Source organism: Larus michahellis, chromosome 5, assembly GCF_964199755.1.
Source record: "Larus michahellis chromosome 5, bLarMic1.1, whole genome shotgun sequence".
Classification (NCBI taxonomy): Eukaryota; Metazoa; Chordata; class Aves; order Charadriiformes; family Laridae; genus Larus; species Larus michahellis.
The window spans coordinates 14,634,850-14,649,954 of record NC_133900.1 but is presented as its reverse complement, the minus strand read 5'-3'; the positions used below and the strand labels follow the sequence as shown (position 1 = coordinate 14,649,954).

General features: G+C 41.9%; 2 protein-coding genes across 11 annotated transcripts in view; one reads left to right on the top strand and one right to left on the bottom strand.

The window, feature by feature from the left end:
• OTUD4 (OTU deubiquitinase 4) overlaps positions 1-5,173 on the bottom strand; it is a 36,109-nt gene extending 30,936 nt beyond the window's left edge. For 8 of the 10 annotated variants that reach the window (XM_074588864.1, XM_074588867.1, XM_074588865.1 and 5 more), the window contains exons 1-3: positions 4,928-5,147; positions 1,805-2,346; positions 204-287 (exon numbers count right to left, since the gene is read on the bottom strand). In XM_074588864.1, the coding sequence (XP_074444965.1) occupies positions 204-287; positions 1,805-1,969 (249 nt within the window). In that variant the 5' untranslated portion in view covers positions 1,970-2,346; positions 4,928-5,147. Of the gene's footprint in view, positions 1-203; positions 288-1,804; positions 2,347-4,927 lie in introns of all 10 variants that reach the window. The other 2 variants (XM_074588868.1, XM_074588875.1) reach the window with 2 other exon arrangements.
• Positions 5,174-5,339: 166 nt separating this feature from the next.
• Positions 5,340-15,105, top strand: part of SMAD1 (SMAD family member 1) — a 115,304-nt gene continuing 105,538 nt past the window's right edge. The window contains exons 1-2 of the mRNA XM_074588883.1: positions 5,340-5,620; positions 11,299-11,382. The gene's annotated coding sequence lies outside the window, so the exon portion shown is untranslated. The remainder of the gene's footprint in view (positions 5,621-11,298; positions 11,383-15,105) is intronic.

Sequence of the window (15,105 nt, the reverse complement as noted above, 5' to 3'; positions counted from 1 at the left end):
CCAAGCAGTATGCAGGTCTTTCTCCAGGCTTATGAAAATTAGTTACTACACACATGTGCCAATTAATTTAAAAGCACATTCACTTTAAAAATCATTACCTAGTATATAGCTATGATGAATACTGTCACAAACAGCAGAATATACCTTAGAAAAGTGGAAGGAATAAATATTTAAATGCTCACAAAGAAAACAGAAATACTTACTGCTTCAAATTTCTCCCTATTTTTCCGAAGATAGTCTACACAAGCCATCCTAACGTCAATATGCCGAGACTGAGAGTGTAACACCTACAAAGGGAGAAAGAGAAGAAAGTGACACTGATTCTCAGGAGTATTGATGATGGGCTATAAATAAGTAACGGCTGTTGTCTAAGTACAGGTTTGGAAATACTCTAGTTTTGTTTTTAAGAATATTTTAAATGCGTATTCATTCAGTAATAACATCTTTATGCAAGTGAATCTTAACCAAAAATTAAGTAACTGCAGAATTCACAGATTTACTAAATTCAGACGTTCAATTTTATGAGGACTTACTAAGCGAAAAGAGTAGCATTTGTTGTCATTCTTTAACCAACTCCTTTGTAAAGGACTTCATTTAATTGAAGAAGTGAGTAACTGCAGGAGTGGATGAGGAAATCAACTACCGACATGCACTCATTCAAATGAAATCCAACCAAATCTAAGAAAGCACAGGGTTACTTTCTCTTAAGAGGTGTAGGTCTGTTGCCCAAATACTGATTTGGAAGCCAGGAATTCATATCCCAATACGACACCTGCATTCTACCTCCTGTTCAAATCTCTAATAGAAAAAAATCTTACTTTCATCATAGGTTCAGAGTTACCTCTAATGTGACTTTGTCTCATCCTCACTACAACACAGGGAAGCTCCAGTCAATTTAAATTGCAGCTTCTCTTGCAATCCTTACACACTACGCTCAATTTAAAACACTTCCAAATTCAGATCAGTTCAGTTTTTCTGCATGAAGAGTACAGAGATTAGGCCAAATTTGTGTATAAACACCTACTAACTCTGAATTAAAGACCTTCCCTTTGATAAAATAAAAATGGGATGTTAAAAATTCAATTAATAGTGGGAAAAGTTCTATATACACTGTAGTGCAGGAGAAACCTTCTACATATATTAATTAAAAACATCATAATATCAATGTACATATCCATTAATTATTCCCTTGAAATAAAAAAGGGCTCACTTCAGATCAATAGTGTTTGCTTGTCTGAACTTATAAATTCAGTGGGGAATGTAATTTAAAAAAAAAAAAAGTTAACTGTGTATAATTAGCACAGGAATCTGGGCTGCCATAATCAGAAGCACCAGAGCTCCCACTGGTGTTTCTTTGTATTTAAGACAAGATGACGCTGTCACTTTTTTTCCTTTAACAGCAACACTGAAACGGGGGAGGGGAATTCAACAGGAAGAACTGAAAATAAATTACTCACTTTCTCTAATTTTGTAGTAAACTACTTAACAAAACTAAGAACAAGACTTTTCAGTTCTTCCCACTAAACTCCTCTTCCTAAATAGTCTCATATAATTGTACACAAATGTTGAAATCTTACACTGAAAAAAGATCTGAGGTGGCAGTAGAAGGTCAAAACAGGTAACAATTTCTCGATGACAGAAGTCTGTACACACAGCACTTCTCTGCCAAGTTAGAATTTATTTATTTTTCCCTGGCACACGACTGTGTAACCTTAACTTGTCTGCATTTTAACACTGATTATCACCCACTAATGAGATCCACTTCCCACGCTTTCACGCAAAGCAGCTTTAAATAAGCAGTTACCTGCTCGGCCACAGCCCTGAACAGACAAGATCCATCCTTGGCAACTCTTTTTCTGTACAAGCCCTGAGATCGCAAGTAGCAGTCCATGGAAGCCTCGCCGGGAGTCCCCACGCCGCTGCCTTGATAACTCTGCTCCCCGCTGTCGGCTTTGCCCGCCGCCTCCATTTTTACCGCTTCACGCTGGGGAGGAATGGCTGCACCTCTCTCCTAGCCCCACATGGCGAGGTAAAGCCACCGAGCAGTTCCAGGGCCGGCTAAAGGGAAGAGCAGCGGGTCGGGGAGGTGAGCGCTGCCCCCCCCGGCACTCGAAGTAGCAGCAGCAATAGGAAAAGTCGCCGGTCTCACGTTAGCAACTTGCATGTGGGAATCCCGGAGAGAAACGGCAAAGTTTTACTTCCAGCTGGGTAAAAATATACGTCGCTTCTAAGGCTGCTTCTCCGCAGGGCCGGGCCGGGCCGGCAGCTCCCGGATCCCCGCTGCGGCGGGGTCCCGATCCCGCTTCTCCCTCGGGGCGGCGATTCCCGGCGAGTCCCGCAGACGGCCTGCCGGGCGGAAAACAAAAGGGAAAGGACATGTGCTACCGCCGCCGGCGAGAGGAGGGGGAAAAGAAAGAAAAAAAAAAAAAAAAAAAAAAAAAAAAAAGAGAAGCGCAACCTGGCGTTTATTTTCACTTTCGTCCCGGGCGCTGCTGGGAGCGGTAGTCCCGGAGGGGGAAGGAGCCGGACACAGAGCCCGGGAATCAGCCCCGCGGTGGTCGGGGCTTGGCTGTTAGCACCCGGTCAGGCTCGTCTCATTCCCTAACAGCTTTTTTACTTTTACAACTAACATTGGGTTGTCCGACACCCAATCCATAGATATGTGGGCTTCGTGGGTTTGGTTTTTTGTTTGTTTTGGGTTCCCCCCCCCCCCCCCGATTAGATTGTAAGATTATTTTTGAAATCCATCCACTTACAGGAAAGAAGATGGACACAGAACTGGGCTAGTAAAAGCACGGTTAATTAAAAAGGGATAAAAAAAAGCCGTTCAATACTTTCAATACACTACTTTTTTTTTTTATATACCACTGCTAAGAAGCAGCAATTGCATAACTAAATTTTGCTTGCCATTGTAAACAAGCTTTAGAAGATTTGCATGCACAAAACGTGACAAGAAAGGAAGCTTTCCAAACTTGTAAGGTTGTGTTGGTTTTTTGTTTGTTTTTTACTGTGGTTGTGTGACTTACCTAGGAGGAAGAGCTACAAAGCTCTCAATAGCACCAGCAATAAGTAAAATGCTACCAGCTACTTCTTGGCTTAAATGAACAAATTTAGATGCTCACGTCACAAAAGAGTGACGAAGTCAGAAGGAATGAAAATCCTGATTTTTACTTTCAGCCAACAGTAATAAGACCAGGGAGGGTGGTGACTTGAGCTGAAATCTGTATATAATAAGTGATTGAATAAGCAGAAGTTACTAGCCAGGCTGAGTCCACTATTATAGCAGCTCTGCACAAGCAGTATCAAACACCCTTCTCCTAACAGACGCCCAGGTTTGCCAGAAAGGAGTTGGTCTACTGGAAACAAAAGCAAATTCCCAGGGATCTCTTTAAGCAAGGAAAATCTAAACTGAGAGAAATGAAAGTAAAGCCCTATCCGCACCTGAACCTCCAAGACACAGAGAGCTGGTCAGGCAGTGCGGGGATGTTTGAGACAAGGAGCACGAGGTAAAAATACTAGCAAGGGACTGGAGGGAAGGCTCAAACTTCTCACCAGAAGATGGGAAAGGTCATCTAACAAGACTGAACTATAAACAGTTGCTGCCACTCACTCAGCTACCATATTCACTGAAGAAACTCAGCCTAACAGAGTCATACACATGAGAAGGTGCTGCTTCTGTGGATAAAAGTGATTTGTCAAGATGCTTTTGAGACCTATCAAACTAGCATCCAGTTACAGAGTTTCTTCGGAATATTCCATTCTATCCTCACTCTATTTGTCACGGTTAGAGACAGAACTATCCTCTAACACATTCACAAATTTATCTTCCCTCATATTTGAGCCTTTTGTCACCGCGATTCTAAAGGCTGGTTAGGGGAGGGGCAAACGCCTTTTGTCACATCTGTTAGACTCAGGAATGCCTCTACACACGAGGTCATCCAGTATGTAACAGAATGTAAATGTAGTTCTGGTAAGTGAATACACTGAGAAAATTAAACAGTTACAGCCATATAGCTGTCACTTTCCTAAAAGCCTCCTCTTTTTGCAACCAAATGCTGAAGTCAATCAGGCAACAGTGACCTACAGATATTTTTTTTTCCAAGTAGCGCTATACAAGAGGCAATCCATTTCTAAAAAGCTGAAGTTCATGCTGAAGAAATCTAGCCTGTACATGCACAGTTTTTATGGCATATGGGGAAACGCATCCACTGAAAGACATCTGAAATACCTCAACGTTAAAATAAATGCTCCATCAAGGTAACAATGGCCAAATTATAACTCATGAGCTATTACAGATGCTGTCACTAGCAAGCGGCTTCATTAGCACTTCCAGCCAGCACTCCTGCCACTGGCAGCAGCTCCAGCCGCTCCTTCTTCCTCTGCACCAACCTCTATGGCCCACACAAGCACTTCTGCTGCCCGTGCACTGAATCAGCTCAGGAAGCTGACTCAAGATAAAAAAAAAAAATAAATCAAAAAAATCAAAAAAACACCCTACAACTTTTATTTTTCAACAAAGATTAGTTTTGTGATTCAGTTCAGGGCCTGCCTGGGCCAGCAAAAGTAGGGGCGAGGTGGGAGGGAGTGTTAGGAGCAGCCTTTACTCATCCAACTGCAACCTTGGAGAGAGGAGACTGGTTTTCCCCAGCTTTCCCGCCCGCTCTTTCCCCGCTTCACACAGCTCCGGTTCACCAGAAGCCGCCACCGCCTCCTCCCCCCCGCCATCAAGTCCGCAAGCCTGGGCCTGGGCGACTCGGCAGAGGCCGGGGACAGGCACCGGGGGCGGGGGCGGCCCCTCGGCCTGCAGCCCGGACCCACCGGGGCCCAGCCAGCTCGGCGGCCTTCCCTGCGCGGCAGGGGCTATGAGGCCGGGGCTCACCACCCGGCGGGGCCCGCACTCTTCCCTCACCCGCTGACGGGCACTTACCGACGGAGGGGCGGGCAGCCCCCTCTTCCTCTCCTCCCCCCGGGAAACGGCCGCGACGGCGGCACCACCCTCGCCTCGCCTCGCCGGCGCAGGCACTTCAATCTCCCGCGGCAGCCGCCCCGCTGGCGTCGCTCCCCGATGATGCGGCCGCTGCCGGCCCCGTCCCGGTCTCGCCCTCCCGCCTCGCCGCCTTCTCATCACTCTTGGCCGCACGCGCGAGGGAGGGAGGGAGCGCCCGCCCGCACCGCTCCCCCTCCGCCCGCTGTTGGTTTGTCCCACCGACGGCACCTGTGCCGGCTGCTGCGGCCCGTACCATTTGCCGCAGAGGGGAGGACAAGAGGCGGCCGGGGAGAACGCCCAGGTGCCGGAGGAAGGAGCGGCGTTTCGCGCGGGGCTGTCCCTCTTGGGCTCCGCCGCTGGGCGGCTTTGAGGAGCTGGATGACGCTGAGGCGAGCAGCAATCGCCTCATGTCCCTAGCCGCAGCCTGCACGCAGTGGTACAACCCGGGAAACGTCTCCCCCCCTCCCAGCAGGTCGCAGTGCTCGCGTCCAGCGCCGCTGAAGGGCGGGAATGGCGGGCCGCCTCACAGAGCCCGGCTGAGGCCGCCCCTTCCTCCAGCAGCTTAGCCTAGTTGTAACCGCTTCCCGACTGTAGGGAAGCAACCGGAAACGTTTTTAAGACTTTTTCTGACAGGTAATTTTTTTTTAATGAGTTAACAGCCCGGAAGAACAGGTGTGGGACAGGAGAGGGGCCTCGCTGCCAGAAGGAAAAAATGTTAAACTGTGCCCTCGGGATGCGTGTGCACCTACGGTAGTAGCTGGCATATAGAGATACTATAACAAGCATGAAGAAATGCATAAAATGTCTGTAAATCAGTAGTGGGAAGGTTGTGAGAAGGCGCTTTAAGCAAGTGTGTAGCAAAATGAAACTTGATCTTTAATTTCTTTTCCAAATAAAATGTTTATTGATGTCAGGAACTCATCACTCATACACGTGATCCAGCCAAAGTGTTTTGGGGCAATACTTCAAGCTATCTAGCATACATATTAATAGTGATGATAAAGCCTGATGCTTGAAGTGACACAGTTAAAAACAATAAAAGTGTGGTCTGGTTAGAAAAAAGTATTTTTAGGTTGCCTGTTTGCTCAGTACCCATTGTAGATTTTTATCTTTGTCTGAAATGACCATTTTTTGGTTGAAAGAGAATATGAGGTTATATAAACCATTAGACTTATCTGGTAAGGTGCAATTCAGTCAGCCTTTGCCATGCGTGTTAAATAGAAGGTAGCACGTGAACAGTACTTTTGAAGACAGTAGGCTAAAGAACCAATCTAGCGTAAGTCATTTATCCCTAGCTGGTCTTAGATTTTTCCAAAGTTACAGTACAGTACACGTTTGAGCTGATAGTGCCTCCATGTGCCTGCTGTTGTGCCGGACAGTGAAGCACACTGAGAAAACTGACTAAGCTGACAGCCAAGCGTTCCCCTGCAATATTTTTCAGTGAGATCAGGTCTTCAGACCATTTTGTTGTGCCCTTGCTGCACAAAGACCAGCACAGGAGAGGGAGAAGGTGGGAAAGAGAAAACAGATGAAGAAGAGATGAAAGGTTTTTATTCCAGTGTAGTGCTAGGCCAGATCCTTGTCAAACTTCAACCTGAGAGACCAAGGATGTTAGAGTTGTCCCAAACCCCTTGTACCAAATCTGAACAGCCTGTTCCCAGTTTTAGTTTAATTCTTCCATGGTAAAATTAGTTCCCCATCAGACACGTGCATTCTGACAAGTCATGATTACTTGGTTTTTGAGTCTTTTGTGAATGTTTACAATTTCTTATCTAGGTTGTATTCATAATGACATCTACAAAACAGTTATGCCCCTCATGCTGGAGCTTTAAAAGTATATATACAAAATAATTAAACAGTAAGTAAGAAATTCTGTTACCTGTTGAAAGGAAAAAATACACTTTTCCTGACGTCAGAGGTAGCATGTTCAGTCCAACATTTAATTGAGTCAGTAGGAAGATTTTTATTGCCATTAGTAGGTGATGGATCAGGCTTAAATATAGAAGGGTAAGAGCATCTTCAACATAAACCATTTTATTTATGGATCTCTGTGTGTAGACAAACTTGTTTTTAATTCTACTGACAAAGAATAGGCCTAGATTTCATGTCCGTCGGCAGAACAGCAGTGCAATCAGAGCAGAATGTAGTAATGGTTGCATAACTCCTGCAGACTGTTTATAGCTAACTGCATCTTTGTGCTCTATGCGCAAGTCAAAGATCATAAACTCCCTGTATTGCGTACCTTCATTACATCTCAGAGAACTACAGAAATGCACTCTACTTTAGTTTGAGATTATTATTCTTCAAAAATGTAGTAATCATGTAACATTTTGCCTTCTGGAGAGTTTTGGTCAAAGCTATAAAGCCAGCCTGGTATTTCAACTGCTTTTCTTCTAAGCGGATTTAATACCACATCAGATTCGAGGTGCTTAACATTTAGGTGGGCAGTACCTAAAAAATGATGGGCTGTTGGCACAGTTAGCAGCTTAATATCTCAGCACAATAGAGCAAGCAAGTTGGTTTGAGTTTGTGGAATGAATTCCTGTGAGAGCAACTATTTAACTCTGTCCCACATAGAATGAAAAAGGATAAAAGAGCTGCATGTGGCATGATGGTCACATTTCTTAATTCTCTACCAGAAGTATTTTTCATGCTGCTGTAGGAGGTGTATTCTGAGATTCTGGCCAGAATATCCCATTGCAGGCTCTAGTTTGGGGAAGAAAATTTTCCTTGGTTGAATTTTTTTAGACAAATGGTTACCATTCAGTACAATAGAAATGATAAAAACCACATTGTGGTAAAAGCTGTTCCTGCTACCCCTGAGGAACAGTTCTTTATAAAATGTCCTGAAGATGTTGGTCTGAAGTCATAGGTTTGTGTAGTCAAGAAATATTAAGTGGTGAGGCAAGAAAAGTAATTTAAAAGGTTTTGGAAGTCATGAATGGTTGCATTCTAAGTATAGCTCATCTTGGAGCAGCAGAAATACTGAATCCTGGTTTCCCAGAGTTTTATGGCTTCTATCTTTACATCACCTGTACCCCCATCCTGCCACAACAGTAGAACGAGCTTCCTGCCATGTTCCTTTATTTCTAGATGCCATGCACATTGCTCTGGCACCCCATTAGCATGCCCTGTAATAGATTCATCTTCCCTCTGTGTTCCCAATTTGCTGTTGTTTTCAACAACAGTGCTAGCTGAACAAGAGGTAGCAGGTGTCATGCCTGATTCTGTGGTTTTGTGCTGCGGGGCTTGGCATGTGCTCATTATCCAGCCATGAGACCAAAGGGGTCAGGTAACATCAGTGTTCAACAGTGACAGTAATTTGGGTCTTTCTCCTTGATTAGGATATTGGTTGTCGTGATACTTACAGGATCTTATCATTGCAGAGACTTCTGTTCCTCTGTCATATTTGTTCACAATTTGGAGATTTATTCCAAACATATATGAGAGAGAAGAAACCAATAGATAACCAAGCAGACAGTATAAACAATCCTTTTTTTTTTTTTTTTTTTTGCAAACTAGGTTAAAAGGTCCCTTCCAACCCAGGTGATTCTATGATTCTATAATGCCTTTCACAGTCAGGTTTTGACTCCAAAGTGGGAAGATGTAAGTCTTATCTGTAAACCTTCAGTGAATTTAAAGCCAAATTTGTTACCTGAGGTATTAGGGGATCAGAAGAGAACAGAAGACCACAGGGAGAAGTTTGTGAGGTAGTTGGTACATATGTAGAGAAACCTTATGTGCATTAGTATAGGCTTCTACTATAGCTATGGAGTTAGAGTGCTCTGTGATATGGAAGCATGCTCTGAGGCCAAGACAACTCATATGAAGGAAGATGGCAGATTTAAAAGAATGTCTTTAGTTGTATAAAGATAAAATATGAGTAACTGGGCTCAAATTGGTGTAGGATATTACTGTAGATAATGTGAACAGTTATATTGTACCCCAAAAGTGTACTCTTTCCCCAGTTTCTTTGTACTAACATAGACTTGTATTGGGTTTGTGTGGCAAGGTTTTGGTAGCAGGGGCGCTGCAGGGGTGGCTTCTGTGAGAAGTTGCTAGAAGCCAATGCCAGCTGGCTCCAGGACGGACCCGCCACTGGCCAAGGCCAAGCCCATCAATGACAGTAGTAGTGCCTCTGTGGTAACATATTAAAAAGGGGGAGAACTTGCTGTGCAACAGCAGCCAGGAGAGAGGAGTGAGTATATGTGAGAGAAACAGCTCTGCAGACACCAAGGTCAGTGAAGATATGGGGGGAGGTCCTCCAGGCGCTGGAGCAGAGACTCCCCTGCAGCCCATGGAAGACCCCACACTGGAGCAGGTGGATGCCTAAAGGAGGCTGTGACCCCATGGGAAGCTCGCGCTGGAGCAGGCTCCTGACAGGACCTGTGGAAAGAGAGGAGCCCACACAGGAGCAGGTTTGCTGGCAAGGACTTGTGACCCTGTGTGGGACCCATGCTGGAGCGGTCTGTTCCTGAAGGACTGCACCCCATAGAAAGGACCCACTCTGGAACAGTTCATGAAGAACTGCAGCCAGTGGGAAGGACTTGCATTGGAGCAGTTCAGGAAGGACTGTCTCCCATGGGAGGGACCCCACGCTGGAGCAGGGTAAGAACATGAGCAGGAAGGAGCAGCGGAGGCAACATTTGAGGAACAGACCACAACCCCCATTCCCGGTCCCCCTGCACCACTGGGGGAGGAGGTAGAGAAAATAGGGAGTAGAGTTAAGCCTGGGAAGAATGGAGGGGTGGGGGTATGGTGTTTTAAGATTTAGGTTTTATTTTCTTATTGTCCTACTCTGATTTTGATTGATTGGTAATAAATTCAGACGATTTCTCTGAGTTGAGTTGTGTTTTTGCCCATGATGGTAGTTGCTGAGTGATCTCCCTCACTCAGAGGATAAGGATTACGTCCTTATCTTGACCCACAAACCTTTCGTTATATTCTCTCTCCCCCTGTCCAGCTGATGAGGGGGAGTCATGGAGCAGCTTTGGTGGGCATCTGGCGTCCAGCTAGGGTCAACCCACCACAAGATGGTTACAGAGTCCCACCTTTTCCCCAGGCTTGTTCCAGCTCCCTCCTCTTGTGCCTAGACTGACCTTCATGAAAAGTAATTTGCTGTTGTTTTCAACAGATTTGTTTAATCTGGATCAGGGAACTGATGCATCTGGCTGCTTGGCTGCAAGTAACATTGATGTCAGTGAAAAAAAAAAGTGGACAGGGGGGAGTCCATGGTATGGGTTAGGAAGTAAAGGGACATAACTGTTTACAGAAGTAAATGTGTGACTGCAGCTAGAAAAAGTGAGGAGTCTGACAGCAGTATTTTGTTTCAAAAGCAGAAAAAATTATTTTCTGTAATTCAGAATGAGTGAACAGTAGCATATATTAGAGGAGTGGTTTAAATCAGCCACCATGAAAATGAATCAAATCAGTGAACAGGAAACTTTGATTTAAATGATTGCTTTTAATCTTAAATTACAGCTGTATTTTTTTCTTAAAGACTGATTTTCACTGATCGGTAACCATTAAAATGTCCTGATTATAATCTTTATACATAATGTAGCATTTCTTTTTGCTAACAAAGAGGGCATGCTACATCTACATACATCTGAGACATTTCAGACATTTAACGTTTATACAGATTCTTATTTTACATACATTTTACTGTTTTAGAAGATGAGGACTGTTTCATTTCTTTTTTACTCAATAATTATTATGCCTTTACTTGTGATTCATATCAAACTCCTAGAGGATAAATACAGGAATTGAAAGAAAAACATGAGAAAAAAACTCCTTAGAGTTGCTTTTAGTTAAATAAGATTATTATCACGTATTTGGACGTTCTTTTTAAGAAGATTGTCTAAGTATCTTTTGCACTGAAGAAGGTTTTATTAAAAAAGTGGAAGTATACTTGTAGGAGGAGATTTTAATTGGTTTGATCACTCATTCTTTCAAGTATGTAGAACTAGTAGAGATCATCCTGTCCTTTCCATCTGTATTTTATTTATGGATGGAAATAATGGAAAAAAAACTCAGCTGGGATAATTCATTTAAGTGAGCTAGTTGAGTAAACAGAAATGGAGAAAATACTGCCGCTTGCTTGCAGAAAAAATTGCTTGTCAAAAACTGGTTTAACACTTCAGCAAACCAAGATTAATCGTTCATCAGCTTGAGTTTCCTTATAGCTTGAACAGAAAGTCCATACTGCTTAATAATACTATGTTTGTAGTATTTGTTTTTTAAAGCAAACATATTTAAAACCAAGTTTTAAATCAACCAACCTTGTTTATTTTATTTTTATTTTATTTTAGAGACCCGGAGAAGTTACCAGGGAAGAATAAATTTTTAGCCTTTCATGTAAATCGAGCACAAAGTCAGGATCTTCTAGAAATCAGGTACTTTTCTTCATGTTTAAGAAGGCTGTACATGATTGGAGGAGCCCGTCTTTTAGAAAAGTTAGAAAAAAATCATTCTCATATATATAAATCTCTAATATTACTGCAGAATATTAATTCTTTGACTTTTGATGTGTTTTGAATTAAGCATCAGTTCATACTACTGTCGCATTTGCTTAAAGTAAGTGCAATGAAATAATATTCATAAACAAAACCAGGGTAAATCATGTTACTAGTAAAGTTCTAGTGATAAATAAAAAAAATCGTATACAAAGAGATGGACTTTGTATCAGACAATCTTGCTCAGTAATAATTTTTTTTTACCGTTTCAGCTAAAGCCTTCTGGTGCCTAATCTGTTCTCAGCAACAGAATAAGTGAAAATCTGTAGCAGTTAGCTGCAGTGGTTTTCCTTATGGTTATAAGGCTAGTGGTCATACATTGTAGTTCGGCTTATTAGCCTTTAGATGGCATTAGCTCCTTGAACATTTTAGGTTTTAATTTTTCTAACATGTTCAAGTGTGAGATGAGGGAACACAGCAATAACTTCTGAATTGATATTTTTTTAGGGGAACACAGTCAGTATACTCAATTCGTGCTCCTCTCCCTCCCCCCCCGCCAAAAAAAATAAAAGAAATAAGAAAACAATAAAAAGAGATTTTTGACGGAAAACATGAAGGATATCGCCCAACTCCAGAGTACAGGGCTCAGAAACGTACAATTCTGAGCTCAGTCTATTCCCAGGCATTGTCATACAAACAGCTCTGAGGTGTTAGTAAAGCAGCAGGGGATTGTCAGGTTGTTCTCCCATCTATTCTGCCTCTGCCAGCTGTATACAGGCACAGAAATACACTGTTTGTTGGCTTGGTGCCATGAGAGGCTCTTTGTATGCTGAAGTGATAGATCAGTGGCTGCCTGTGCTGTGGCTAGCTCTAGTTCTGTTGTTGATGCGTGAAGTGACAGTACTGCATTATGTAGTTGTGATTAAGATTGTGAAAAGAAGTATAACCGACAGGACACAGCTTTGCTGAAAATACCGTTGTGTTCCTAGGTTTGGTGAACCCACTGCAAGTAACTTCATTTGAAACTATAAATTTTCCACATACCGTATTGCATTTCAGTAGGAAACAGGGCTTCTGCATGATTTAAGTACAAAATTCACGTGTGTTCTGTGTAAGAGTATTAATTCAGATGATGGTGACACATAGAGGCATTTAAACTGTGTATGCCTGTACTGCAGAATGTTTTCAGTGATATGCCAAATTAACTGAATGATGCATTAACTGAAAAGAATTGAGTAAGGCTGCCATAGTTAGCAATGTGCAGTTCCTTCTTAACTGCAGACCTTTTCAGCCTTTTTTCTTGTCTGTCTCAAAGCACAGAACTTCTTTAACAAGTACTGCCAGATCCATTTTGTAGATGAGGAAACCGGAATATCAAAATTTGATGATATGCACATGATCATCCAGGAAGCGTCTGACATATCTGGAAATGGAACCTGGGTGGGTTCCTGATCTCTATTCTTGTGCCTTAACTGCCAGATTAATTTTCCATTTGCTGTACATCTTTATATGGTAATAGTGTTGCTGTTTTCCACGAGATAGTCTGAACTAGTGTCCAGATTAGAACAATGGCTATGACAACTGTTTTCTCTTTGATAGAGTACCATAAAAATGCACAGTGCTTTAAAGTAAGCATATGTGTCAACAAAGAACACAGAGTACTGAATGCTGCCAATGCCTGTTTCCTCGATTTAGTGTCTTCTTTTGTGCGCGTGAAGTTTAGACTTCACAGGATGCTGCTCCATGGATTTCCACTGTTTTTTCTAAAGTCAGTGAGGTTGTAGCTATATAAGTGAAGTTTGAATTTTGCTTTCCAGTTTCAAAGTGAGCATTTAATAATCAAGTAGACAGCATGTATTTCGTGCTGGCTTTGAGTTCAATGATAGACAACGTTGCAGTTGAGTACGCTTTCATTGAAGCTGCACCTCAGTTTGACTTAGTAAGGTTGCTAAAGGAATGTCTTGTTCTCATGCCATATTTGGCTTGCTCTTTTTTGTAATTTATTTACTTTGGAGAACTGAACAAGACTTAAGCATGTGTTTCTCAATGAGGTGGGGGGGTTGGGTTTTTTTTGGGGCGGAGGGGGGGTTGACAGATGGTTTCACTAAAGAACATAACAGTTAACAGATTAGCCCAAGGTAATTCAGTGAATGGCTCAGCCTTCCTGAAAATGTTAAACTCTTCTGGCTTCTTGTCTTTTAAACTAGTCTAGCCGCAAAATCATATTGGCTCCCAAATGAAATGAAACTTCGAGAACTGGAAGTCACTTTTCATACTGTCTAATTGCCCATCTTATGTGGGAAAATGTCTGTAAAAATCCTGCCTGGGAATCCTACCAAATTATTTTTAAATAACGTTAAACAAAGCTTTTTGCATCAAATAGTTTATTATCTGTTGATGTTAATTCACAGGGAGTATACATACGTAAAGCTGAGCACATGTTTTACTGGAACAAAGCAAGAGTGAGGTGAGGTTGCATGTGATCTGCCCGGCAGAAAATAGATGCTGTGTAAGAAAAGACAGCAGTTTCTGCTATAGCCAGTATAAAAAGAAAGAGAAAATAATATCTCAGAAAAGCATCTTTTCTCGTATAGTGATTTTTAAAAGACAAACATTTCTGGTTACTCAAAATTTTTCTTTCCAAGTATTCCAAGGGGTTTTCTCTGTACCCTTTTCCCTTTCCCATTCTTTTTGTTCCAGCCTGGATAGTGTTATGATGACCATGACAATTTGAGGCAGCTAGCGAGGAAAGGTTTGTGAGGACAATCTGTTTAATTAGAGTGAGGTAGAGAGGTAGAAAATGACCGTACTTTAAGGCACAGGTGTGTTCTGTGGAGAGCTTTATTTGTCCAATACCTTGTCTGTGTTTGCTACTCTGTCATCTGGTTTAATAAAAAATCCACTTGGCTTCTATTTTCCATTTACCTGTCCAATTTCCCTGTCCTTCCGTGTTTCAATTTTGAGAACAATTTGTGAAAACAAAATGAGTCAAAATATGGAGAAAGTTGAATAGAAAAGGAATTCTAAAAGTTTTTTTTTTACTTAATCACAGCAGGTTTGTTTGCTTTTGGGAGAGGAAGATGGCTTCTAATAGCAAAACATTACTTAAAAACAAATCAGTAAATGCTACTGTATAAATAAATTTTGCATATAAATTAATGTAAGACAAAAATTGTTAACTGATACACACCTTATTATTTTAAAGTTTAATTTACATCTTTGTATCTTTTTAAAAATACAATTTTATTTTGCGTATCGACTTTATAAACAAAATATTTGCGTCTCAGTTCTGTGGCTTACAACGTAATATTACTGACTGATGTAAAGGTATTTTACACACATTAAATACCAATTTCATATTTCTTTTAACATTCTTAATACAAACTATTTTATGTAGATACCTCTCTAAATAAAAATCTTTCCTGATTTGCTAATAAGGTGAACCTAAAGATATATTCACCTAGGTGAAGAATAACCTGAACCAAATTATAAAAGTTTAAAATACTTCCGATCTGGGAGAAATCAATGTTTGAATACTAAGGTTTTACACATCTTCAGAAGTGGATTGACACAGCTGTTGCATAATCAGCTATTCCAGGACAACAGCTCTTGCTTGGGTAGGCTCTTCCGGAACAAAAAATGAATTTATTCCAAAATAATAAA